The sequence below is a fragment of the Epithele typhae genome, assembly GCF_022376455.1.
Source record: "Epithele typhae strain CBS 203.58 chromosome Unknown BXZ73scaffold_104, whole genome shotgun sequence".
NCBI classification, from domain to species: Eukaryota; Fungi; Basidiomycota; class Agaricomycetes; order Polyporales; family Epitheliaceae; genus Epithele; species Epithele typhae.
This window is the reverse complement of record NW_025954295.1, coordinates 14,728-42,599: the sequence shown is the minus strand read 5'-3', so window position 1 is coordinate 42,599 and position 27,872 is coordinate 14,728. Positions and strand designations below refer to the sequence as shown.

The 27,872-nt window shown below is 59.9% G+C and overlaps 1 protein-coding gene and 1 non-coding gene across 2 annotated transcripts; one reads left to right on the top strand and one right to left on the bottom strand.

Moving 5' to 3' along the window:
• Window positions 1-530: 530 nt before the first annotated feature.
• Window positions 531-4,256, top strand: BXZ73DRAFT_107249 (uncharacterized protein; the record flags this gene model as incomplete). The annotated part of the gene is made up of 13 exons (XM_048016868.1): window positions 531-548; window positions 614-949; window positions 998-1,181; window positions 1,249-1,547; window positions 1,599-1,807; window positions 1,863-2,016; window positions 2,091-2,249; window positions 2,303-2,500; window positions 2,558-2,731; window positions 2,785-3,112; window positions 3,181-3,521; window positions 3,732-3,853; window positions 3,917-4,256. The coding sequence occupies 13 exons, from the start codon at window positions 531-533 to the stop codon at window positions 4,254-4,256; spliced, it is 2,862 nt and encodes a 953-aa protein (XP_047871968.1).
• A 441-nt stretch (window positions 4,257-4,697) lies between these two features.
• On the bottom strand, window positions 4,698-4,790 carry BXZ73DRAFT_t195. Its single transcript has one exon. It is a non-coding gene; the product is annotated as a tRNA-Leu (tRNA).
• Window positions 4,791-27,872: the final 23,082 nt, after the last annotated feature.

The following is a 27,872-nucleotide window of genomic DNA, read 5'->3' as shown; positions in this document are numbered from 1 at the left end:
CCTGCGCCCAACACCCCCGGCTTTCACCTCCGATGGCTGTCGTCGCCTCCCCCCGTTCCCCTTGCGCTCATCGTCCTTGCCCTCGGCCTCTCACCTCGATCTCGCCCAGATCTCGGCGCCCCGCTCGTTTTTCTCCGACGGCGCCGGATGCAGATGGCCCCCGTCCGCGGACCGTACCACCGACGCATACACGACAATCGCAGTGGACGACCGACGACCCCACGAACCTAAACTCTCGATCCCCCGCCCGTCGCCGTTCATCCTTCTCCTCGATCCGCCCCCGCCCTCCAGCCCGATGGGGTCCGCGGTGGACGACTTTCAACGCCCCCCCGCGCTCAACCCCAATGAGTGCTCCTCGCTCTCTATTCGTCGCGTTTCTCCCCAACGCTTTTCCACGCAAAAGCCCTCGACGCTCGACCGCATGCCCTCGCCTCTCCTTCCTTTCCCCGCCTTTCCTTATTTCCTTTGGCTCCTCGCCCTCTTTCCTTCCTTTCCTCTCCTCTCCTTCGCCCCCTCTTCGCCCTCTCACGATGAACCCGCCTGCTATGGTGAGTGCGCTCTCCGTTTTCGATGCGTATATGCGCCTCACACCACCACCACCGCGCGCTTCCAGCCCCCCGCTGCCGGTCCCTCCTCCGCGTCCTCTTCTTCGGACCCACCCCTCTTCCTCATGAAGTTCACGGGCAAGACCAAGGCTGACAAGATCGCCCGCGACGCCGCCCGCCTGTGCGAGGCAGAGGGCATCAGCCTGGAGCAGCTACACGCCAACATCGCCGACGAAGTCTCCAGGGTCGAGCAATATTTCAGTCCTCATTCCATTCGACACCGGCAAGAGTTGCAAGAGCTTTGGTGCGGCTACCTGACGCTCTTCGCGGGCGAGGACGCCGCTCAGCACTGGTGGTACTCGACCCACTACAACGCTCACTCGGAAAACTTTCTCGCTTTCAGGGTCTGTTTCTCGTCCTCCCGCCTCTTCCTCTTCCCTCACCCCCTACAGGTCAAGACCACCCGCGGTCGATACACCGACAATGTGGTGTCGAGCACCCTGGGCGGATGGTTCAACTGCCTGCTCTTCCTCATCGCTTCCACCGCCCACGATCCGGTCTCGAAGCTGCGCGTCGGAGACAAGCTGTTGACCGACGGAGGTCTGTACCAGAGGTTGAAGAACTGCGTACACTCTCGTCAGTCCCTTTCCCTTCCTCCTCCCCTTCGACCCCTCCCCCGCTCACTCCGCACCCACCCCCTCAGTCGTCCTCACACACAAACTGCCCCGACATCGGCTCGAGGTCGACCATTGGGGTCTCCCGCAAGCCTCGTTGCTCATCCAGGAAGCCTTGCAAAACACGACCAACAACCATCGCCTTCACGCCATCGGCAACTGTACCCTCATCTCCCTCGCTCTCTTCACCGGCCTCCGACCAGGCTCTTTTGCGCCGTCTTGCGATCTGTATTTGCGGCACGGAAGGTACATGAAGCTCCGCGATCTCAAATTCACACGCATAAGCAAGGGTCGCTTCCGCGTCGTCCTCACCGTCTTGAACTTCAAGGTCCGCCTTCCCCCGTGCCCCGCGCCTTCGCACTCTGACCTCTTTTCCCAGGGAGAGTTCGACTCCCTCAAACCGAGCACCCAGAAAGTCTGCCTCATGCCGGTCAACAAGGCCCACAACTTGATCTTCGAACCCCAGCTTTGGCTCATCCTCTGGCTCTTCCTCCGTGGTGCGTTCGACCCCAAACTCACGGTCCAAGACATCATGGAGGACGACCACACCCACCTCCTCGTTCGCGAACAATGCCTCGATTGGCCCTTGTGAGTTCCCTCTCGCTTTTTGGTTTCTGCGCCACACCTACTCCCTCCCGTCCAGGTTCTGTGCCTACGCCATGGGAGACCATGGCTTGACAAACGACTCGCCCACCCTCACCTCTAGGATCTACCACACCATCAAGGCGCTCGGGGACAACGCCGGGCTCTGGTCCGGCCGTGGCCTCTACGACTTTCGCAGGGGTGCACTGAACGATGTACGTCGCCCTCCGTCAGTCCGACCGAGTCCCCACGCTCACCCGCTGCCGTCCCCATCGTCCTCCCCCATCAGATCGCCTCCAAGCTCGGTGACCAAGTGGCCTCTCTTCTTGCCAAGCACGCCGACGCGGGCACCACGTTTTCCAAGTACTACTCTCAGCGCATGCTCGTCTACAACCTCGTCATGCTCCGATGCGGGGAGCTTGATCACGTCCTCCCGGACCTCGCAAAGGTTCGTTTGGACTGCGTTCTCAGCGCTCATCCCCTCGCTCACGCCACCACCAGCTCAAAGCGAACATGAGTGAGATGCACGAGGACTCTGCCGTCATCGCAATGCTCGGTCGTGCGGCGCTGAACGATGCCGTCATGCCGGGCCAGCCCTTTGAGGGTGTTCCAGCCCTCCAAGTCAACGTGAAGACCCGCTATGGTGTCCTCTCCCACGGCAAGGTTGCGCTCACCTCCGAGCAGAAGGAGGCGCTCGGCGTGCGCTCTTTCACTTTCGTCCTCTTCGAGACCTCGGGCCCTGATCGCTTTCTGTAGGACGAGGTAGAGGACAAAGTTTTCGAAGCCGTTGAGGACGCCTACGCCGCGTACCGTGCGCTCGTCGTCAATCCACCAAAGAAGCTTCCTCCCACGATCGACCCAAAGGGCCGCAAGCCCCCCTTTGCTCAGATCAAGTGCGAGTATAACGTGGCAGAGGGCGAGGTGAAAGAGGTGACGATCTGCCCCACTCGTGTGACACGCCAACACCCTCATCTCTTCTGCAGGCCCGTGAGAAGCTCGATGCCGCCTACAAGGCCCGGGAAAGTGCCAAGCGCAAGGTCGTGAAAAATCACCTCAAACCGAAGACGCGGGAAGCCAGGCAGCAGCTCCGCGCCCACCTGATGGAGTCGGAGACGGTTTCAGAACGCGACAAGGCTCGACAAGACCTCGACCGGGTCAAGAACCCATCGACCCTGTTGGCCGCTGCGGTGGAGCATCACCAACGGACGATCGGGCCGGCTATGACGTCTGAAGCCTCGACGTCCGAAGCTGCCACGTCCAAAGCCTCGACGTCTAATGCCTCGACGTCTGAAGCGGCTCTACCACCTGTCTGTGAGTCTCCGACCTGCGTTCGAGCTCCAAGTTTGCCTCCGTCCACCTCTCGAACTTCTTGCTTGCAGATGAAGAACTCGATCCAGAAGTGGCGGCCCAGTGTGCGCAAGATTTCAGCAAAAGCCTCCCTCTGTCCATCTCCATCGACCTTGCTGGTTTCACAAAGACGGTCCAAAACGGTGCCCCCTCTGAGCCCCACTCCGGCGACCAACCTCCGCCACAGGTTTCGGACTGGATCGAGAAGGACTTCAGCCATGGCGCCGACGTGGACCTGTTCGACGATCAGACAGAAGCTGATGTGTTCACAGAGAATGGCCTCGACATTGGAGTAAACTCCTTGCGCCTCAAACTCATGCTCCATATCGGGAGCCCCGTGCTGGCCTACCAAGCAGACAGAGCTCGCTTCTTTGTGAGTCGTTTGAGCCGCTCTGCTGTCCTGACCGGCTCCTGTGACTCTGCTGGGTGCCACGATGCCTCTCTGCTCAGTCCGAAGGAGAAGGCGGCTGGAAGTGGCGTTGCAACGCCAAAGATTGCAACATCACGCATACCACCAGGACCTCTGTTCTGATCCACCACAAGTTAAGCTTGTCCTCGTCTTCGAACTCATCGACCTCCGCAGCTCACAGTTTGGCCGGGCAGCTGGGCCCATTCGGAGTGGGCTCAAGTCATCAATGCAGTCAGGCCCAACTCTGAAGATGACAAGCACTTCAAGTGCAAGCACTGTAACCCCGAGGACTTGTTGTAAGTCTCACTTTTGCCGTGACCGCTTTGTGCACGTCATGTTCCCTGTCCCTTGTCCCCCAGTGAAACCCAACGTGATCTCGTGGACCACCTCCTGAGTCTGAAATGCAAGAACGGCTGGACGAACCGCATCCATCTTGCCGAGTTCCTAGACACTTTGCACAAGGACACAAGGCCCCATCGCAGACGCGCTCATGCAGAGTGGCAGCTGCGGCTTGAAACAGCTCAGTCCCTGGACAACGGCATTCTTGATCCTTCAGCATCCACGACCACTGGCTCCTTCTCAACGTCAGCTGCTCCTTCTGCAACCAGTGCCCCTCAAAAAGGGAAGCGCAAGCACTCCGCAACCCAGGCCGACGCTTCTGGCTCCAAGCCAGTCAAACGTGCACACCAGAAGGTCTGACACCACCTTGTTTCCCGATATCCTTCAGATTGCACTAATTTCGTGTAGAACAGCTAGTGTGAAAGTCAGGAGGGAGATGCATGTGTGACAGGGCTTGATCGAGATGGCGTAGTCATGTGTCTGCAAGTAACCTGTTCTTGTACGCCCGATCAAATCAAAGCCCTCTGAGTGACCTCTTCTACCATGCTCTGATCATTCCAATCACCGTCAAGTTTCTGCCTGCCTCCTCACTCCGTTTCTCCCACCAGCTTCTCATCCCGCTCACTTGCACACTATTTATGCTCTGCCTTACGTCCCTCTGGGCTGTCTCATGATGCGCCAGAAGTGCACATTGTGTGTATTCCCCAACTGACGGACATATTTGAGCCCAATCCTATCTCCCCAGACCACTCGGCCATCAGTACCGGAGCGGAGTCAGCTTTTCGGCTTGCAAAAAAAGGATGACGGAAGCGAGATTCGAACTCACGCCCTTTCGGACTAGATAGACGTATTTTAGCCTGATTCTAGCGCCTTAGACCGCTCGGCCATTCCGCCGTGTAAATGGGCCTTCCTTATTGTATATACCCAGCATAAATCTATTCTTAGCAGGGAGGCTGTTATGACCTCACGCGTCTGGGACTGTCTGACGCTGTTCGTTGACTACATATAAATATCTCCCTGCCCACCCATGGCCTCATTTCCTCCCGCAGTCCCCCACTTTCCCGACCTCTTCCAGCCCCCCGCTCTACCATGGACGCCCCCAAGCCCGCGATGACCGCCACCATCCAGCCCCAGGCTGTCCAGATGAGTGCGTTTTTGTCCTTGCTGTACGCGCTCGAGCCCACTGAGACCACATGCGCGACAGGCGTGATGAACCCGCCCGCACGTCAGGAGCAGACCCAGGAGTGCCAACGCAAGCGCGGACTCGCAGCCCGCCTCCGCGGTGGAGGTGCCGGCAGGGTGAGCACTGCGCCCTCGAGCGAACTCCCCCCCCCCCCCTCCCTGACGCTCATCACTGTTCTCGCGCGCAGGACTGCTTCCTCGGCCTGATCGAGTGTTTCCTCTGTTTCGGTGCGTGCCCCACCGTCCGCCCTCTTCGCCCGCAGTGTCGCTGACTGCGCTTTTCGTCCGATGTCCTACAGAGTGCTGCAAGGTGAGCCTCGTGCGACGGCGGCCCTCGTGCGCGGCGGCCGGAGAGGGCGCGCCGAGGGGGCATGGTGGAAGTGTTATCGTGCTCACGCACATGCGCCCATACAGGACTGCTGCGAGTGCTGCGCCGACATCATCTGTGCGTCTGTCTCTCACCCGCGCGTTGGCGCGCCACGTTCCCCGCGTGCTAACCCCATTGCGCCCGCCCTTCAGGCTGTCCGTGCGAGATGTGCTGCTGATCGGCTGCCGAGGATGGAGGCACGTTGCTCACCGCTTGACATTACGACACGAATGGGAGTGGGGTGCGATTTATCCGCGGAGATTGTTGTTTGTACCAGTGTTGCTGGCTCGGAAAGCTTGATCCACTTGCATGCGAATCTAGAACTCCAACGGCTGTGCTTTGTGTGCCGTTGGGATGCCGAGTTGTGCTGTCCCCATGTGGGAGCGTGTTGCACACGTTCCCTGTCCGCCGGCGTTGCAGTTTGAGCGGCGGGCGCATGCGCAGTCATCGTCGGAGACTCGGAGGCCTGGATGGTGTAAGAATAGAACGAGCGTGGTACCTGTTAGGCGCGAAATTGACGCGCTGACCCATTTCGCGGGTGCTGATTGACTTCGTCAGCCTCGACCTCGGCACGTTGTAGGTTAGTTGTCTGCCTCGGGCAAAGAAGCTCCTGCGTGCCTGGTGCCAAGAGTGCCGGTATGCTTGAGGCCTGAGGCGTATGGGTGGCCCGAGTTGTCAAGTGCAGAAGCTCGCCCGCCTTGGACACCACCAACGGAAGATCAGTCGAGGAAAGATCCGGAATGCAGAGTTGTGCGCTGCTACCTACTTACGGCTGCTGCTTCGGAGTTGAAAAACTTGTACGGGAAGGATAGGGGCGCTGTACGTACGTATGGGACGCCGTGTTCAGCTACACGGTTGTGACGTGCACGGGGCAGTGGAATCGGTTCGAAAGTGGAGAGACGGCCCGAGCTCACCAAGCGTGGGGACGGCCCGAGCACCTCAGGTGATCAAGCAGGCGCCCGGCAACGGCGCCCTTCCAACAACCACGAACTACGTCCATGCGTCGTTGTCCAACTTTGTTTATCTGTGAGTCTAGCACAGTCCGCTTCATAACCTCCATATCCTTACACTCTTGGTCCCACTCCTACAGCCACCGCTTGTCGCCGAAGTGCGAGACGAATGCGCCCGTGTCCGCCGGGCCCGTCTTCGCGAGCACCTCGCGCATCATCTTGACGGACGTCTCGGGCGAGATCGGCTTCCCGTCCCACTGCGGAGACACCCGCTTGAACTCCTCGACCATCTTCGCGATGAACGGCAGTTGCTCCGGGGTCGCTGTGTGCGGCTTTCCAGTCAGCTTTACGCACTCTCGCACAGAACGGGAAACGATGAGCGGACACTCACGCGGTGCCTTATCCCCCGTGTCGACGAACCCGGGGGAGATCGCAAGCACGGTGAAGCCCTCTTCCCGGAGCGCGCCCGCGAAGAGGACGTTGAACATGTTGAGCGCGGCCTTGGAGGTCGACTAGGGCACCGAGAACGAGTAGTTCGAGGCGAGGACCATGTCGAGGTCGCCGGCGCCGGTCGAGAGGTTCACGATCATCTTGCGCTCGCCGGCGCGGAGGAGCGGGAGGAAGGCGTTCGCGGCGTGCGCGGGGCCGAGCGCGTTGATGCGGATCTGGTCGCGTCGGAAAAGGGTCAGTGGGCCACCTCGAGTGTGGAGATGGATGGGCACACACGCTTTCAATGACGTCGTCTTCGAGCTGCTTGGGAGTCGGGCTGAGAAGGGCCTTAGTAGGTAAGGTGCGGGGCTGAGAAGGGAGACCAGGAAGGCGTACAAGCTGGTGATTTCGCGGAACGAGCCGATGGTGCTCGCACCGTTGTTGATGAGCACTTCGAGCTTGCCCCCGGTGATCTTGCCAACCTCCACGGCAGCGGCCTGGGTGAAAGAAGGGGATGGGAACCTCTACGAGAGAGAGAGAACGCACCGCAAGCGATTCGGCATCGACGAAGTCGCCCTTGACGACATAGATGTTGGAGCGTGAAGCCGCCAGTTCGTTGAGCCTCGTGGTATTGGTGGGGGTACGAACGATGGCGAAGACCTCGTTGTTCTTGTCTTCGCTCTACCAGGGAAAGCAACATCCGATTAATGCTTGTCATGTGTGCGTGCACAGGCTTCAACACACCAGCTGGCGGACCCACTCGATCTAGAGTTGAAGTTGCCCTCAACATCGGATAGACTAGGTAGGTAGAAAAGAGCTCACGCCAATACCACGGGACGCGCCGACAATTGTGTAGGAAACCATGGTCACGGTGTGTTCAAAACGCTGCTTTTGGGTGCTTGAAGGAAAGAGATATGAGGACGAGATAAAGGCCACAGGGCTGAATGCACTTGCCCTTATGTACGTCTGCCAGAGCCTCCTGAGCTGCTCACCCGCGAAGGGTGGCCTTGCAGAAGGATCTTGCTGGTTGCCTTCATTGATGCACTTGACCAGACGTCCGTGATTGATAAGCCTTACGAATCTGCGAATTATCGGTGAATGACGATCCCCGGAGCAAAACTTCTCAAGGCACTCGTAGGCTGCAGCGCAGGAAGCAATTGAGGCTGACAGCCTGACTCATCTGGTCATATGCGGTGAGTGATACATGTAATGGTATGTTCGCGTATCTGTCTATGTATGCATTGGCAGTGGCTGGCGGATGCTGGCCTGTGGAGTCGAGAAACCCGGTTAGAGTCGAGATCGACGAGCCCGTTGTTGATGTTGTCTTGAACGTTGGGGGAAGTTGAAGCGTCTCTCGAATGGTGCAGCTTCTGCAGCGCCCGGCAAATTCCGTCTTTCCCATCAGCAGGTCACGCGACGAGTCTGGTGCAACGTACAGCACCTTAAGGTCTTTCCCTCTCTGCGCATATACCCCTGCTATGTGTTTGCTGCTTCCATGGTTGAACAACAGCCGGCAATCGACCCTCATCCAGGCCTTTACTTCCTCGATGGCCATGTCATTCCAGGCATCGGTCGTTCATCTCCAAATTGACAAGCCTCTCAAGTCCATAAGCACGTCTCACGCCTTCACTCAGAAAAGGACTGAAGAGGAACTAAAGAAGTTCAGCCGGGGCCTTCGTCGAGCATCGCAATCGCCGGAACTTGGTCGTGGGACTGGGTTGGAGGGGCGTCGGCGAAGAGGTTAGCGAATGGCTCAGAGTATATACGCGACCTCTCCGACTGCGTCATTGCATTTGACCGTTCGTTATTACAGCGTCATCAATTTCCGACGCTGGGACCCGGATTCCCCACCATCGCGAGCAAGTACATGATCGAGTCTCTTTGTAGCCTTCTCATCCGCGAGGTTGTCGACGACTAGTCGACCACGCTCGAGGGCTGGGGCCGGCGGGAGGCTGAGCTGGGGGTCATGCGGCGTGCGCGGTCGTGTCCGACGCCCATCCGCCAGTACGTCCCCGTGCCTACGTCGGCAGTCCGTTTCTCGCTCGAGTTCGGCTGCCCTGAGACCCTCCCTGCGGCGTTCTACCAGCTCTGGACCACCAGTATCAAGGACGATTGGGAAACTGGCCGACTACCACCATTTCCTGCTCTGGCGCGAGCGGCTAGACGCGTACTACGACTGTTACACGGGCCACCCGGCGATATCCTCAGCCCGCGGTCCATGCCGCTCCGCCTGCGAGATGGCATCGGGACGGACGGGCAGCGAAACACCTTCAAGTGCTTCGAGATGCTCCCCGCCACGTTTCGGCACGGGTTCAAGGCGGAGCGGCGGCGGACGACGCGAGACACCCTCAAGTGGCTGAGCAAGCTGCTCGACTACAAGCGGCGAACAGTGACCAGGAGGAGTTCTACTTCGTGCCGTACCTTAGCTGCTGCATGTGCCTCCAGCGCTGGGTCGGGCGTGCGCGCCAGGATTTGTGGCGACTCTCGCACATGTTCGCTTTTACGGAGCACTGTGTATGGGCTTCTTCACCTTCCGCCTTCCTCTAATTTCCGGTTTATACTGCTGTTCTTGTCAAGCAGGTGAATTTGTTTTATAATACGGATCAGCAATGGACGAACGAACAAAACATATTCCCGCCGCATGCGATAATGGCCGATCGCGATCGACGGTGGAGGAGAGAGATTACCTCCGTTCCCCGCTATCTGCATAGCATTGGCGGCCTGATTTGGGTCATCACCTTCGACTATATGTATGTCTTGCGCTGCACCTATCCCGACATCTCCTGACGCCCTCGTAGAACCATCGAGCCCACAGCACGGTGATGTACGACTTTGCGTTTGCTCTCGGCAAGGATGCAATTATCGAGCGACATCCTCAACTTGATTTCTCTGACGGCGACATACTGTTGCTCGCAAGATCCTCAGTCACCACTCAAGGTCAATGTCGATACCAACTACTACGAGTGCATAAGTTCATGCTTCGACACAACTCTGCCGTTTTCGACAACATGTTCAATGATGCAATATCTGGCAACGATATGCACAACGGCATACCTCTGGTGCACATGCCTGGCGATAGCGCTGAAGACCTTGGCCGTGTTCTCACTTACTTATACAACCCTTCGTACGTACTGCCCAATCTCAATCGGCACACGACTGACGTCTGCCAACGTCCATACAGGAAGCTCACATTTCGCAGGCTCGATCCGACAACTCCTCTTCTGATGAGCGGTGCCATCCGCCTCGCCCACAAATACCTCATCGATTCTCTGCGTACGCGCCTCATCCGCCAAGTGTCGGACGACTGGCCGCTCTCTCTGCACGAATGGGACCAGCAAGAGGCCGAGGCGCTCGCCATCGCCGACGCCATCGCAACAGACCCTGCGGCGCGGCCCGTTGGGTCTCAGCACCTCGCTGATTGCGTCCCCGAACCCGCGGCCGCAATCGTCTTCGCACAGGAGTTCGGATGTCCCGAGCTGCTCCCTGCCGCATTCTACCAGCTCGCGCGCATCCGCGCGGACGACGACTGGCCTGCGACATCACCGCCGCGCGGCGCCGCGTCCACGGCCTCGGGCGGCGGCGCGGAGTCGCCACATCGCTCAACCTCACCCCTGCCCCTGCCGCCGCGAGTGCGCCTCGCGCGCTGGCCCCTCCTCGGGCGCGACACGCTGCTGCGGTACATGCGCGGCTGCGCGCGCCTCGACGACTTCCAACGTGGCGTGCTCTCGCCCGAGGGCATCGGCGGCGCGCTGAGCGCGGCGTGCCGGCCGTGGTGGGCGTGGCCCGGCGTCGCGCCCGCGGGCGGCGGCGCGCGGGAGTTCGAGGACGCGCGCGCGCACCCGTGCTTCGAGTTCCTCCGGGCGCTCTTCGAGGACGCGTGGCGGCGGCAGGGCGAGGCGGCGGGCGCGCGTGGGCGCGACCCGCTGCGCGCGCTGAAGGAGTGCCTCGAGTGGGAGCGCGCGCCGGCGCAGGTGCGGAGGGCGTGCCCGCAGGGGCTGTGTCGGAGGTGCGCGGGGGCGCTGGAGGGGTGGGTGCCGGACATGCGGCAGGCGTTGTGGAAGCGGCTCCCGGAGTACTTCGAGCTTGTGTGAGGGTGGAAGGTGAGCGGACCGTCGATGTGCTTGGCCTGGAGATGGATGCTTTGCTCACGTTGGTTGGGCAGGGATTTTGTTGTGCGCCTTGTAGCATCTATTTTCGAAGTTTCTTTGCGATGTAGCGGGTGGACTTCGTCGCCTTGGGTGACGGAGGCTTATCAGCGTCAATTCTGAGTTGGTCAAACGCAGCGCCCACGAAGTCCAACATCTGTGTGCCCGCTCACCAAGATGTTGCATGTTCATGGGTTGTTCCCGCCTGATTTGTGGGTTTCAATATCGAGGGTATCATGGATACATCGCATGGGAGATTTGGTAAGCAAAACTACCATCTCGGAACGGTGTTACTGACTGAATTCAGTCAGCGGCAAGTTTCCTGTTTGCGTCTTCGCAGACTACCAGCGTCCAATAGTTGCCATGCATCTGATCATGATATACGGTCGCTCATCTCGTAGCTGCATGTTGACACGCTGAACCATCGCATCACAGGCGTTTTTCACGATTCCCCCGAGCCTTACGGCGATGGCGGCACCACAGGCGAGTTGGACTGCATAGCTCATTCGCCTACCATTGGCAGCGCTTTGGTTCTGCGTATAAGACCATGCCTCTGTGGGCTACGGTTCCTCACCCCCCTTTTCCTTCATCGCTCTACTTTCGTTTTCACGTCTTCTACCAAGTCCGCTAGTCGGCTTACTTTTTGCTTTCGTCGTTTCGCTTTCTTTTATTCACGATGGTCTCCTTCTCCCGCATGATCTCCTCCGTTTCGGTCACGCTGGCGCTGGTCTCCGTGAGCAGCGTTCTCGCTGCTCCTGTCCCCGAGGTCTCTTCCCTATCCACCCGCGATATCACCGTCCCGAGCCCGGCCTTCGTTATCTACTCCGACCTCTTCACCCCCGACCCCAACGTCCTCGGTGACCCGTCCAAGTACGCCGTAAGTTGCCGCCTTGCAGCCCACTTTTCTCTCTTGCTGACGACCGTTCATTCACAGGGCTACAACGTCATCAACCTCTCCTTCCTCACCGTCAGCAAGGGGCCCTTCGACCAGGTCCTCCGCTGGCAGCAGCTCCCCGCGGACACCAAGGCGGCCGTGAAGGCGCAGTACGCCGCGGCGGGCATCCGGATCATGGCCTCCGCGTTCGGACAGACCGACGCGCCGACGACGGCGGGCCTCGACCCGGCGGCGATCGCCGCGCAGTTCGGGCAGTTCGTCCTCGACAACGGCCTCGACGGGATCGACGTCGACTACGAGGACCTGGACGCGATCAACAAGGGCGACGGCGCGGGCGAGGCGTGGGTGGCGGCCTTCACGCGCGCGCTCCGGGCGACGCTGCCCCAGGGCCAGTTCGTGCTCTCGCACGCGCCGATCGCGCCGTGGCTCGCGCCGAACGCGGCGTTCGCGGCGGGCGCGTACGTGCAGGTGAACAAGGAGGTCGGGGACCTCATCGACTTCGTGGGTGTCCTTCTCCTCTCCTCTCTCCCGCTGGCTGTGGCTGTGGATGCGTTGCTGATCGACGCATTGCGCCGCAGTACAACATCCAGTTCTACAACCAGGGGACCAACTACCAGGACTGCGACTCGTTGCTCAACGCCGCGCAGGCGCCGTTCACGGGCTCGTCGCTCTTCGAGATCGCGAGCAACGGCTTCGCGCTCGACAAGCTCGTGATCGGCAAGCCCGCGACCGCGGCGGACGTCGGCCCGCCCCCCAGCGGGCTCATGGACCCCGCGACGCTCGGGACGTGCGTGGACCAGGCCGCCGCGAAGGGCTGGAAGGGCGGGGTGATGGCGTTCCAGGACCCGCACGCGGACTCGGCGTGGATCCAGGCGGCGAAGGGCACCGCGTTCCAGTGCAGGGCCCCGTCGAGGCGTGCGCCCGCTTCAGAACGCCCTCCGCCAGTTCGGACGGCGATCGTGCCAGGAGACCTTAACGACGATTGACACACTTTCACGACGTGTAGCGCTTATGCTGTAATGAACATATGTTTTGGGGGGTCACTGTACACGCCCGGCTGATGTGCGGGAATTACTGCTTGGAACGGCCCCTGGGATTCCACCAGGGACCGCGGCGCACCCTGTACAGGGCTCGCATGCTACTAGAACCACTCCTGGTTGTTGTGGTGGGACAGGAACGCGCCGGAGTTCTCGGGGCCGTTCTTGTTCATGACGTCGAGGATCATGGACACCGCGACCGCGGGGGTCTTCGGGAGCCCGTCCCAGCTCGGGTAGTGCTTCTGCCAGGCCTGGGTCATCTGCTTCACGAACTCGGGGATGCTGTCGAAGTCGTCTGTGGCGCGGCACAGTCAGCGCGCACTCGCACGGAGGAAGGGGCGGGGGGATGCGCACTGGGGTCCTCCGTCATCGTGTTCACGTAGCCGGGGCTGATCGAGAGCACGGTGAAGCCCTCGGGACGGAGCGCGACGGCGAACTGGGCGGCGGCCATGTTCGAGGCCGCCTTGGAGATCGAGTACATGCAGCTGGCGTCGTAGTTGATCTTGAGCGCGAGCTCGATCGAGCCGGCGCCGGAGGAGACGCAGACGATCTTCTTCATCGCGCCCTTGCGGAGCAGCGGGAGGAAGGCGTTGATCGCGTGGATGGTGCCGACGGTGTTGGTGCGGAACTGTATGGGGAGCCGGCGGTTGAGCGAACGTTGTATGAGGGATCGAGATGGGGCTTACCCCGCCGACGAGGTCGTCCTCGAGAGCCTTCGGGTCGGGGCTGCGAGATCGTTCGCGATTAGCACGGAGGGTGGCTCGAACAGGCTACAGGGTTGCTGTACTCACAACTTGTCGAAAGTTAACATGGAATACGGGGTGATGATGGCGGCGCCGTTGTTGATCAGGACGTCGAGCGTGCCACCAGTGACCTTGGCCACGTCCTCTGCGGCAGTCTGAATCGTGGTCAGCGTCGGGCCTCGGTGGAGGTGCGCAGGGAGTCACCTGGAGAGTCTGGGCGTTATCGAGATCGCCCTGGATGGCGTGTACGTTGGGAAGAGAGGTCGCGAGCTCGGCGAGCTTCGTGGCAGTGGCGGGGTTGCGAACGACACCGAAGACGGTGTTGTTCTTGTCTTTGGCCTGTACGAGTAGAAGAGGAACGTCAACGCGGGGAAGAGGCACGAGAGAGGGACACGCACGAGAGAGTTGACAAACTCAAGCTATGGAGGTGGAGGGCCTCATCAGCATATAGGGTTATACTTGAGGGAGAACGAAGCGCACCCCCAGGCCACGAGAGGCACCGACGACGACGTAGGAAGGCATTGTGTGTGCGGAGTGCTGATCGTTTATCTGAGGTGCGAGATGAAGGAGGAGTCGGAGGTGAGAGCGAGGTTATATACTGGCCTGCTATTTGCCCGCCGCACTTCACAAAATCACTCAGGGGCGCCCGACATCCACGGCTTCTGTGTGTACGCAACCGAGCGTCGAGGCTCCCGCGGAGGTCGGCGGCAGCAGCCCGGCCGCATGACGCTGGTTATCGGCATGCGATGGGCTTTTGGAAATGCGCTCAGGCCGAGGACGCGGCGGAGAGGAGAGGATAGTACGCGGCGTGGCCGCAATTGGCATCGACGTCGTGCTGACTAAGCGTGAGTGCCAGAGGCGCGCGTCGCGACCCGAGCCTCTTTTCCTCCTCTACATCCCGTCCATGACTTGTGTCTCTCTCCCACATTGGTCGCCGCCGACATTTGCCTCGCGCTCAAGCGGATTGCCCAGGGACGCGACCTCCGATCGCTCTAGGATCACCCTGGAACCACCTATTTCCCACTGGCCTAAGTACCACAGCCACGCCGCCGTACCGCTTCAAGGCCCAGCCGGCGGTCATGCGGTTCTTCGCGCTTGCGTCCTCCGCTGTCCTCGGAGCCCAGTCTGTAGGCTATGATGGCCGGGGTTCCGATTGGTGAGAGTCGGATTCCATGGCGAGGCATCTCCAGGTTTCTCTCCAGTACGTCTCCGTCCTGTGGCTCGCGTGTGGGAATCTCGCCTTCAATTTCACCACGAGGCCATAGATATCGATCTCGAACTTTATTGACCCAGTCCCGCTATCGCAGCACCAGCGATAGTGGTCGGGTAAGAGAATCTCATTCCCTGCTCGCTCGGCGTTGGTCTATTCATTGTTCCTACCTCACTGTGATGCCGACCCTCCTCGAGCTCGCAGAGCAGTTGGCACTTCAGGCCGTCCAGCCAGGCGCAAACTCCGAACTCAGGTGAGCACTAGTCTCATTCACCTCGGCCGGATCTCTAGCTTACGACCTACTCTCGGCCAGTGTTTCGCAGGTCAGCAACGCCTCAGAGGACTTTGCCGCTCTCGATTGCTGAAATCTGCGCAGCTCTCCCGGACCCTCGAACTGTTGAGCGATGCCGCCAAGGGGATCAAAGTGCTCACCAACACCCGCGTCCCGATCACTCGACTACCCACAGAACTCATGGTTCGCATCTTCTCTGCGGTCCCCGGAGGCGCCAACAGCCGCACAAGAGGCCTCTTTGGATCCACCCAAGGGGCTTCCACTCTACCACCTTCCAACTTTAGGAACACGCTTGACCTTCTTCCTCTCACCACTGTCTGCCGACTTTGGAGAGACATCCTTCTCAACTCCCCCGCTCTCTGGACCAGTCTCTCCTCTGCAGACCCTCGTTGGGGCGCCTCGTCCTCCTTCTTTAGTGAACCTGAGCGAGCTTTGCACATCTCTCGACTTCGTCCAGGGATGACTTCCGCAAGACCGCTGTACATCGTCTCTGCTGAACCAATCCAGGATAGTGGGAACTCGCATTTCTTCCGTGAGAATGGCCATCGCATAGAGGAGCTCACCGTGACTATGCACCTGTACGGAACGATGTGGTGTCCAGCTCCCAACGGGTCACAGCACTCACCACCATTCCATTCCTTGTCATTCCCCCCGACATCGCTCAAACGCCTTACCCTTACGGGTCAAGCACGTCTTGATTACGGAACGGTGTGGCAAAACATTCCCTTGTTCGACGGCGTTGAGCTTGCGATAAACTCTTTATTCATGCACAGCATACCTTTCCTCCCAGTCAACCCTACCCCCTTTCTAACCTGTCTTGTTCTCTCGTGGTCATTGTACGATAACATACCACGCACGGGTGGGCCGGTGCGCGAGCTTCTTACCTTCCTCTCCAATACGCCATCTCTCCAAAAGGCCTACATCGACGGCGTCACGGAAGATGTTGAAGGCACATCTGTCACTCAAATCGTCCATCTCCCTTTTTTACGCACACTCAAGCTCTCTCCCGGGAGAGCTGCCGCGACTGTATTCTCTCAGCTCTCTCTCCCTCCTCAGTGCCTCACCTTCTTGAACCGCATCGACATCCGTTCTGGGGACTGCGTTGCCGCTGTCTCCACGGCAATTCCGCTGCATACCCACCGTGGCGCCGCGAAGCTCTACTGTTCCTGGGACCCGGGTTATTTACAGGGCAGCGTCGGCTCCATCTCCATCCAAGCCATCTGGTCCGAGGACGGCGGCGGGCTTCGCCTCCACCTGGCGTCGCAGCAGCAAGGCGAGGACCTCACGGACGTCTGCGACGCCCTCGACGTCTTGCTCTCCGCCTTCGCGGGGGTGGACGAGGTCTGGCTGCGCGGCGCCGGCTCGAAGATGTTCGTCGCGCGGGCCGCCCCGCAGATGCTCCTCCGCCGCTGCACCACCGTCAAGGCGCTCCACGTCCACGCGATCGTCCCGTTCGGCCGGGAGAGCGTGCCCACGCTGTGGCCGCCCGCGCACGTCTGGCCCGCGCTGGAGCGCCTGCACGTCTGCTTGAACGGCACGGAGGGCCTGCAGGACCTCGCCGGCCTGCTCCGGGCCAGGAAAGACGCGGGACGGCGGGTGGAGGAGCTCCGTGTCTCGCACCAGGTCGCGCTGAAGGGGCGGGGCGTCGCGGCGTCGGAGGTGCGCATGCCGTGGAACCACGCGCCACCGGACACGGAAGAGGCGAGGGAGGTGGAGGCCATCCGGGGCGCGACGGAGGCGCATGTCGGGAACGTCGAGGTCGGGTGGAACTTGTACGAACAGGGTTCGTGGGACACCGTGTTACCGCGGATCGTTTTGCCGGCGGAGAGCAATGTGTTTTGGCCCTCGTGGGTAGGAGACACCGTGTTCGGGTGAAGCAGCAGGAGCCTCATTAGCTGGACTGGCAAGGGTTTACCGTTGTCACCGAATACTGCCCTCGAATACGTGTATGCCGCCCTGTTGAGCCCAGAGTCAGGCATTACGCTACCCACGGGCGAGGGGAAACATGATGGATAGTCTAACTAAGGAGGAGGGTGACTTAAGGTCGGACTTCCATGTGTGCACGTGAGCGTCTGGCATTGACACTCCTGCTCCTTCCTCCTCGCACTGGTACGACCACACTCTCCGTTCAATCTTCCTCCGCTTGCCAGTCCTCTGCTCTCCGGTAGTTCACTGAGGCTTCAGCGTCGTCTGCAACACCTCCGCTTCTGCGTTTGTGTCGCTCCCTTCTGTTGCCCCCCCCCCCCCCCCCCCCCCCAGACCTTCTACACAAATTGCCCGCGAACGAATACGATTGCGACCCTTTGGCCTTGAATTTACAGGAGAGCGGCGTAGAGAGAAACAATGGAAGGCAGACAAGTGGGGAGGCACGGCCAACGGGATCCTCTCCAGATGCTGGACGATTGAGATTCGCTGGTGGGTGTTTGAAACACGCCTCTACGTTCTTTCTTGTGCAAGGTCATTCCCCAGGCGAGGCAAATGTTTCCCCTGGGGAAATCCTGGACCGGCGTACTTTTCTGTTTCGATGGCGTTGCGTGGAGGGTCGTGCTGCTCGCAAGCTTCTCCATCGCCCGTCTTGCGATTCGCAAGGCGATCGGGTTGTCGTCAAGTCCCGCCTGAAGCCTCCCTGGCAAGGCTGGTTTCCGCCCAGGGACACAACAACTTTAAGTGGCAGCACTACGCATCCTGCGCAGACAGATGCGATGGAGCGTAGCCGTGCTGCGTAGGGCCCGCCTCGCGATCACGGCACAGACCATGGGCCACGGTGGCAGAACACCAGCTTCCTCCAAGGCAGCGAGCTCCCGATACAACCTCTAAGCTTTGATCCTGCGCGGCACTCCCTTCTTCCTCTCTAATCCCACCCCCTGCCTTACCTGTCTTGTGCTCGCGTGCTCGTTGTCGGACAGCGTCCTATAGGCGAGCTCGTCACCTTCCCCTCTCGCGTACCGACGCCTCAAGAGGCTTACGTTGAAGGCATCATGGAGGACCCCAAATGTATACACCAAATAGTCCAGCTGCCGCATCTGTGCAAGATCAAAAGTGCTGTCCCCCGGGAACGTGGCCACGACGACGCTGTCTCGACTTTCACTTCCTCCTGGCTATATCGCCTATCTAAGCAGCGTCGACGGAGGAAGACCTCCGGGACATCTGCCGCGCTCTCGACGCCCTCCTTCGCTCCTTATGGAGGCCTCTCCGGCCGCAAGCCCCATTACAGGGAATGCCCCGTCCCTCCGCATCTCCGACTATCTCACGGCGCTGCATCTCGTCCTCCCCTTCGATCGGGAAAGCGCCATAGTCCGCCGAGTCGCCGTGGCCCGCGTTCGAGAACTGCATGAACGATACTCGTGGGGGACTGTTCTGCTGCGCGCGTGTTCTGGAGCAGAAAAGAACATGAGTTGGCCTCCATGGGCGGGCAAGAAGCTTTGGTACGGTGTCCGCCGCAGATAGCATTTCACATCCCATTCAGTCGAACCTTCGCCGAAGAGTGTCAGCCCCCAGACACATCACCCCGATGGATTCACCGTGCGCGACGACTTTGCCGCGCTCCCAACCATCCCCATAACATCTTTCCAGGATGCCCATGGACACAAAACTATTTAAGAGGCAGCAAAGCCGCCGCCAACCTCCAGTACGCAGCCCATCCCCCTTTTTCTCCGCTTCCGACTACCGTGTTCCGACGTTTGCTCACAATGCTCTCCTTCAAGGCGTTCCTCGCTTTCGCTGTACTTGCGACCGCCGTGACCGCTCTCGCCATCCCCAGGGCAGCGGCCGACGTGATCGCGCCTGCCGTCACGGATCCCACCGCGGGCACCGTCTGGCACGTCGGTGTGCTCGAGACGGTCACATGGGACACCTCCAGCGTCCCCGCGTGGTCGGAGAGCACCGGCGTCCTCCTGCTCGGCTTCGTCGAGGCTGGCGATCCTTCGGGGAATGAGCACCTCGACGTCGGTGTGTGACGCGCTCCCTCCGCCGCACCCGGGTGCTGACCGTAGGGCCGGTGTCAGACCACCCGCTTGCTGCCGGGTTCAAGCTCGTGGATGGTGTCGTCAATGTGACTGTCCCGGACGTGGTCCCTCGTGACGATTATGTCGTTGCTTGTGAGTCTCTGCTGTGTTGGTGCTTACGGTGCTTCGATTGACGACTCCTCGCCTCTCTTCTTCAGTGATCGGCGACAGCGGTGACGTCTCTGGGATGTTTATCATCGTGCCCTGATGGAGGTAGCAGCCCGAGGACGAATCGGCTCACACCGTTCGTAGACACGGACATCTAGGACATCAAGGCAGCATTATTGCGCGACTGGGCTATGAGACGAACTTCACGTTGCTTACGGAATGGACTGCTTTGCGTACGCTTCCATCGACAATGATATCTCGATCATGCTGCATCTTCGTTCACGGACACCTCTCGGCCGAAGTTGTGTTGTGCTTCTTCCAGGTCTCAATGAACTCGGAGTCGCTGTCGAAGTCGTTTGCGATGCGACACCACGCGAAGTTGAAGCGGTTCGGCGGGTGCCCGCACGGAACTCGAGCGGGAGGGATTTACTGGGATCCTCGGCCATCGTGTCAACGGAACCGGGACTGATCGAGTGCACGGTGGATCCCGCAGGGAGCGCGACCGCGAAGTGGGCGGGGGCCACTTTTTTTGGGCTGCCTTAGACGTGGCATAGTAACCGCTAGTGGCCTGGGCGACTAGTGCGGCAGCCTGAGATGGGGATATTGCTCTACCTCTTTCCGACAAGGGTACGAGACCGCTCACCTGGAGAGGTTTGATGCTGTCCAGATTGTCCTGAACGGCGCCGAGGAGAGACTGCGCAATCTCAGCAAGCCCGGTGGCGCCAAGGAGCATACGTACTGGCCTGCGTGGGGCGAAGAAGACGAGTATAGCACCAAACGCACGGCCTTGTCTCCACCAACTTGTTGAGAGCCCCGACGTGGTTTTGTCGAGCAGACTGTCATCGGGACGGACGAGACGGGAAGCGGATAAATAAAGATTGTGGGGCTAATTACATAGTTGAGTGAGATGAATTACAGCTAGGCATACACTCGATCCGGGATGGGCACTCGTTTAGGACCTCCGCCGATTCGCTAGGAAGAGAGGGAGAGGGGCGGTATGGTATATATGTGGAGAATGCAAATACCCTGACCAGGAGTAGGAGAGAGACCGTGACCAGAACAGAACCGAATCCAAGAAAACTTCGTGTGCGGAACCCCTAGGGCCCGCGTTGTGTTGAGTGATGCTCGCGCCGGGGCGCGCGTGTGGGTTGATACTTAGGCAGAGCCCGCCGAATCATCCAGGCCCATCTTCTTGCGCACGACCTCGAACGTCTTGAGCATCTTCCGCCTCGCCCCCAGGGCCGCGACGCCCTTCGCCTCGAGCTGGGCCTCGTCCATCATGACCATGTCACGCCAGTCGACGTTCTCGAAGTTGGGCGTGTACTTGTGCAGGCGCAGGCTCCGGAGCCACGCCGGGATGTCCTCGAGCAGCTTCGGGTCGACGTCCTCATCGTCTTTCTTCTCCCGCTGCCCGGGAGACTTGGTGTTCCTGTCTCGGTTGCCGACGCCGCGATTCCCGCGCATGTTGTTCTGTCCCCGAGCATGCCCATCGGGTTGAAGCCGGCCTGACCGAGCTGCCCAAGCTGGCCAGCCGCCGCCATCTGCATCGCGATCATCTGCTCCGGAGAGAGTCCCATCGCGGCGAGGTTCGACATGTTGAACATGCTGTTGAAGGGACTGACGGGCGCCATGCCCGCCGCAGCAAGCGCCGCCATATTGAAGCCGCCTCCACCCTGCAGACCGGCGAGGGCAGGGTTGCCCATGCCCATAGCGAAGCCGTTCATGCCGAGACCGTTCATGCTGCCGTCGTCGCTGTAGCGACCCGACGTGTTTGAGAGGGCGGGGCTACGTGCGCCGCCCCAGCCGGCCTGGCCACCGAACGCGCTCAAGTTGCCATTGTTGCGGAAGCCGCCCGAGACATTGCGCTGGCCGCCGCCGTTTTGGTGTTGGTGCTCCTCGACGTCGTTTCCCGGAGCGCCCTTGGAGAGACGGTTGAGCCTCTTGGGAGGGTCCGACATCAGAGGGACGGCGCCGCTGTTTCCGCCGTTCCAGTCGTTGAGCTTCTGCGCCGCAGCATCGAGGCTCTGGCTCGGGTTGCGAGTGTCCTTGAAGATGGGGATCAAGGGCGTGTTGACCATGCTCGCCCAGCTGCCACCCGGCATGGGAGACAGCTGGTCACCGATGTCATCACCAACGCGAGGGGACTTCAGGGCGTTCGCGAGGCCGGAGAAGTCGGTGCTCTTGGGGCGCGAAGCGGGGTTGGACGACGGGATGGTGATCTCCTGACCGCCGGGCGATGGGGCACGCTCGTCGACCTGGCCGAGCTGGTTCGAGCCGGTGCCCCACGTGTTGCGGTCAGCGCCGATGGTGGTCGAAAGGACAGGGGCAGAAATGCGGTGAGCGGCGTTGCTTGCCTTGAGCTTGGCGCGCTGATGGGCAAGAGTAGCAGCGGGGTCGGCGCCGGAGGCGTTGTTCGCAGACTCCGGCGAGAGGAAGGAGGCACCCATGCCACTGCCAGAGAAGTTGCGAGCAGTGGGCGAAGCAGGCAGGTTGGACTTGAGCCCCGGAGACTTGAGGCTCATGCTGGCTAGCTTAGCCTCCATCTGGCTCTGCATGGAACCTGTCAACCCATGTTAGTGGACGCAAAACAGAGCTAAATGACGCAACGCACCTCCAACGGCAGGAGAAAGGAGGGCAGTCATGGGGTCGGATCTAGCCATTTGCTGAAGGACGGTGATGAAGAAGCGAATCTGAACTTGAGTAGAATGTTGCAAAAGACTGTAAAGAGCGGCTGTGCGCTCGGCTTCGGAAAGGACCTTGAACCCTGTGAGACCCAGGATTAGCATAACGTCCCTATGGGGAGTCGCAAACATGAAGGTCCTGGGATAGGACGGGAGTAAAAATAGCGCGATCTGTACTGGGGCACTTCCGGCCAACTGGGACAATACGCTGGACGACGCTCCCAGTGGCTAGTGCTGCCGACTCAGCTGCGACTGGTAGAGCTTCCAATATAATGGCTTCGGCAGACGACTCCCACCCAAGTTGATCGATTGGGACGAGACAAGACGAAAACGCACGAGGGGGTTGATCACTTACATTGCTCGATGGCACTCAGTTCTTCCTTGAAATTGACGTCAAGAGAGGCAGCAGCCATTTCTTCCTGCGCGATAATGAGAGGCAGAGCAGCATGCGGAGAAAAGGACCACTCACCAGCGTCGCCTCATAGTTCTGGAAAGTCTCAAACCACTGGTCGATAGCTTCGGCTGATGGGGAGCACGCATGAGCATCTGAGAGGCATGTGGTGGACGATGTGGCTCACCCTCGGGAGTCTGGAACATGCCTGCGCCGCCCAGGAGCTCGCTGGTGGGACGAGCTCCGTTCGGACGGGGGGACGCGGGGGGCAGGCCCTGAGGCCCGCCGCGAGCAGAGGTGGGACCCATGGAGGCACGGTAGCTGGGAGACCTGCCGCCGCTCGGGGCGGGGGACACGCTAGGGCTGGGGGGAGCGAGACTGGACATTTGATGAGAAAGCGAAGGACTGCAAGTCGACGTCGAGTCGGGGTTGGCTAGAATCAAGCGACACGTTCGGGGACGTGCAACGATGTCTAGACAAGACCAGCGGAGCCTGCCGGTCTAGGAAGTGACAAAGGCGGGAAGACGGCGACGAGGGGGAGGGGCTCGAGAACGTCGAGGACGATGAGGACGAATGGGAAAGGAGCCTGCCGGGTTGGAAACGCCGCCTTATGCTGGCACCCCAAACACCGCCAAACACTCCGGTGGCGCCTCGCCCGGGCTCTGATGCCACCCATCACCATCTGTTCGTGTCTCGCCCGCTGCACACCGCCTCCTTGAGGCCCTCTACCGCCCTCTCGCGGAATGCTCGTGCTGACACATCGCGGCCTGTAGGGCGAGGGGTGCGGAAGACGCAGTCACGACCCGCGGTCCATGCGGATAATTACACTCCCCGCCGGCTGTGGGCACCCAAGGACGCCCAGGTGACCAAAGCATGATGCTCTTTATGGCCGCCCGCGCTTCCTGGCAAGCCCATTGGAGTTTGTTGCATGCATGAAACAGCACACACAGATGATCAGCTAGCCTGGCCAGGGTCGAAATCCCTGACATAGGGCAAAAGAACCGCCTCATCGCGGCCGGTGGAACGACACCTAACGGCAAGGGCCGTGTCGTATCGCTAGAGTACATAGCCAAAGTCGATCCACCGCGGTCTCTCGAGGAAGACCTTGTCGATGGTGAAGTTGGCCGCTTGCTTCCTCGTCAAAAGATGCTCAAGAGGAATCCGCTCAGAGGTGTTCCCACCAGGCCCTGTGTGTGTGCATGTCAGCCTAGGGATATAGGGGCGTGCATTCAAATACCGCACCAAAGGAAGCGAATTCTGCATAGAACGTGGTGTTCATGATCACCGGTCTGCAACAAGTCAGCCCACAGATTACGTCGACAGTGGATGAGCGGTACCTAGCGCTACTGAATGGAGTCCAGCCCACTGGCTGAATGCTGTCGTCCATGAATGTGCGAAGATATACTGTCGTGGCAAGATCGTTCCATGGTCTGCCCAAGAAACACTTCCCATCGGTGACGGTGGTCGCGTTTGCATCCGGAGACTGCAGAAGCGTGAGCTACATGTGGGATCCACGCTTAAGCTAAACTCACCCTGATGATTCTGGAATTGGAAATGTATGCGCCGTAGCGATTTCCGGGAGCATCCGTTAAGTTGGTACCCTTCCAAGCGACGATTCCACCACCACAAGCACGGTTTGCCAGAGTGACGTTTTCAAACCACCTGAGGAAGCATGAGCTACCGCTTGTCAGGCATCGATCGTGACCACTCACGCGGTCCCAAAGCCGAATAGGTCTGCAGGCATGCGTTAGGAAATGGAGACGGAAGATTGATGGGAGTCTCACTCACAATCTGTCTGACCAAAGATGATACTGTCGACAACATAGGTGCTGCCGTTGCGACCCGTGTACCAGGTGTCTTGGAAGCTCGCGAACGTGCATCCGTAGAAGGACGCATTCGCATACGAGATGTCTGTGACGAGTGCCTGCGAAATGGAGAAGTTGGCCTGTGGCCCGAGACAGACAAGATCAGACTGCAGCCCCAACTGACATCGAGAGAATGATTCACAGCGCGGTTCTCGAAATCGATGTTGTACGCCTTGAAGTGACATTACCGAACAGCGGCTGCAGCGGTGCACCCGTGGGGCCTGCACCGATGAGGGAAGCGTTGAACGACGGCGCGACGAGAAGAACGGCAGACTGCGCGTCGTCCATGCCGCTCTGGACAAAGTGGTTGTTCCAGATGTGGACGAGGTTGCGTGTGGACGCGTTCCCGGCTGGGTCGAAGACGGTCTTAGAGTTCAGTTGACCCTGCAAAAGCGCGTCAATGGTGAAAGGGTTGCGCAAGGCGTGCTGTGCTACTTACCAACAGCGTAACTGGGCCTCTTCGAGTAACATTCACTATCTCATTGTATTCTCCTGCGCCGACAAGGATGGTAACCGCTCCTTGATCAGGTCTGGGGAAAGCGTAAGTATTGACGTTCTCTCGTGAGCATGGTGAGCTTACAAGGAAACAATGGCATCCTGGACACTGGTGAAATGGGCCCGAGGGTCGTTCTGAGATACAAAAATGGTTCCAGGGGCGCAACCCGCTAACGGCGAATGTCTCGGCGCTTTCTGCAGTTGACACGCTATATGGGCAGGAGAAAGAGCGTGGACGCCACCAGTGAGCAACAGTCCGAACAGCACCTCCGCAATCCAGTGCATGCTGAAGGACGCGACCTTGACGAGGGGGGTAGAGGTGCTGCTGGGGGCATGCGCGTCGCGTCTTATAATGCGATAGAGGCAAGCGGGCGGACCGTCGGGAGTGTCATCAGACCGCGAGCATGACCACGAAGGCGGGGCGATGTTAAAAGCCACATATGACCCCCACCTTCTGGAGTAACAGCATGCCCACACGCTCTAATTGGGGATTTTCAACCGCGCCGATCGCTCCCTCTGTTCCTGGCTTGCGGAATAGCGCACATGTGACCCATTGAAATCGGCTCGCGTTGATGGCCCTTGACGCAGTTTAGGGGAACATGACAGACTACCGTCAACTGATGCGGAGAGCGTTCGAGGCGGGCGGTAAAGAGAGTATGCCAGTCGCGAGTCGGACGAAAGGGAGGGTCGGCTCACAACGAGCAGAGTCGGCAGGTCTCCCGCCGACGGCCGGCGGGTGTGTGGTCCTGTTTGGCGCTTCGACACCGTGGCCGGACCGCCACCGTCGCGCGTTCTGGTCTGCGGGCGCAGCGTCCCCACAGAGCGCATGTTTCTCGTCCTTACTACCACCACCCTTCCTTAATACCGACTCCACGCCCCTGTCGACGCTGCAATGAGCTTCAACGACATCGAGGCCGGGCTCTCGCGCCCGCTCTCGCCTAACAGTGGCGCGCCACTGTCGCCGGAGGAGTCCGCGTTCACTTCCCTCCAGTCGTCGCTATCCCTCCAGGTCTTCAAGATCAACTCCAATGTCCAGGGCATCCTCAAGCTCGTCGACCAGCTTGGTACCGCGAGGGACTCTGCGGCCCTTAGGAAGTCTCTGTGAGTCGTGTTTGGGCGCATGGGAAAGGAGCGTAGACCAACCGAACCTCCGGACAGTCATGACCTCACCGAGTCAACACGGGCCATGGCCAAGCGTGGCTCGGACGATCTGAAGAAGCTAGCCGCGATGCAGGCGACCCTCGTACGTCTGCTTGCCGTAATTCCGTGCCCATTGCGCGACTCACCGCCCGCGTTGCCTCCAGCCCCGGCAGAAGACGTCACTGCAGAAGACTTCACACGATTTCCAAGTTTCACTCGTCGCATTCCAGCGCGCACAGGCAGTCAGCGCGGAGCGGCAACGTACTGTGGTCGAGGGTGTGAAGCTCGCCGTTGAGGAGGATGAGGCTGCGGCGTGCGTAGTTCTTCGTGCTGCGTATCGTGCCTGATACTGACGCAGCGTGAGCAGACATGGGGAGGCCGTGCGCGCGTCGAGCCCCTCGCCGTCGCAACGGCAGGCGCAGATCCTGCACAACCAGCTCTCTCCGCAGGAGCTTGTATTCCAGGAGTCTCTGATCCAAGAGCGGGAAGCAGAGATCCGGGACATTGAGAACGGTATCCACGAGCTCCGCGACATCTTCCGCGACCTCGGCACGCTTGTGCAGGAGCAGGGGGACATGCTCGGTGAGTCGCTCTTCGTAATCTGTCTGGTGGGGCGGTCGCTCACGGATGCGCGAACTCAGACAATATCGAGTCGAACATCTCCTCGATCGCCGTTGACACCGCAGGCGCTGCCGAAGAACTAACCACGGCACACGAGTACCAGCGGCGCGCAGGCCGGCGTGCACTCTGCCTGATGATCGTCGTCGTCATCGTCATCTGTGTGGTCCTCTTGGCAGTACGTGTCCTCTTCATTGTTGCCCGCTGCGCGTCCTGAATACCAATGCTTTGTTGAATTTTCGCAGGTCCTGTCGTGATAACTCCTATCCGATTGACTTATACCGGGACACTGATGTGCTGTGGCGGGCTTATTCCTGCGGCTCCGCCGGACAGTTTATGCTAGACTTCATATTCCCCTTCTACGATGGCGACGAATTTATATCCTTGTTTATGCCGCTAATTATGTTGCCACCTGTACTCGTCCGGACGGACGGCATGATGATCTAGTAATGGGGTTCATGTCCCCGCAATTGTACTTGAGCGTGGTGTGGAGAAGGCACCGCCGCGCTCCGTATGTGAAAGGTTGGCTTCGCTCCGAAGGGCCAGTACTTCGAACATGATGCAGAAGAAAGATGTCATATTTCACGTTCGCCGAGTAGACTACGACCATCAACAACGCTACATATGGCTAGCCGATCAAAGTGCGCAACAATAAGAAATACTTACCAGAACCTTCGGCGCACGTTAGCTTCCCCACCCCGGCAAGCCGGAGCGGGTACTAGTCCCGAGGGCCACGAAGAGGCCTGCGCCAGGATCGGCCGCGCTCCACCCGAGCGCGCGCCGACCCGTACCTCGGGAAGCCGTCTTGAGCGGGGGCGTGCTTCACCGCGGCTGCTTGAAGCCTTCATGCACGCTTTTCCATTTCCACCATCCTCTCATTTACGTCCTCAGGTCTTCACCCCGGGCGTCCCCGAGCCGCAGCGATATATCTGTCTTCACCCGCCAGCGCGGAACTTTGCCTTCGTCGCCCATCTTCCTGGGCGAGCATATTTTATTTGCTGCAAACAAGTAAGTAGACCGATTGCTTTGGTTACCTACGGCGACGACGGTGAGCGGCAGCGCGAGACGACGAAGAGCGCAGAGGGAACGCACCTGATGATGCAGGGGATCACGCCGGGCTCGCGCGAGACGGTCCCGAAGCACGAGCTGTCTTGAGTCACCTAGGCCGTGCACGATGCATGAGGGGCGCACGATCCGTCTCGGCTCATGAGAGTTGCACGGTCACCAGAGGCAGCCACCGCAGCGGCGTCGGAGAGGGCGTCGGTGGTCAGCGGCCAGGACTCGGCTGGTAGGCCCCGGCGAACCCGGCACCCCACATCTATGTCCCTCAAGGACCTGAAGGGAGTATGGTCAGCATGGTGGTCGGGGTGGCGGCGAACGATGATGATGGGCGGGGCAAGGAGCGGTGGGGCTTGGAGGAACGG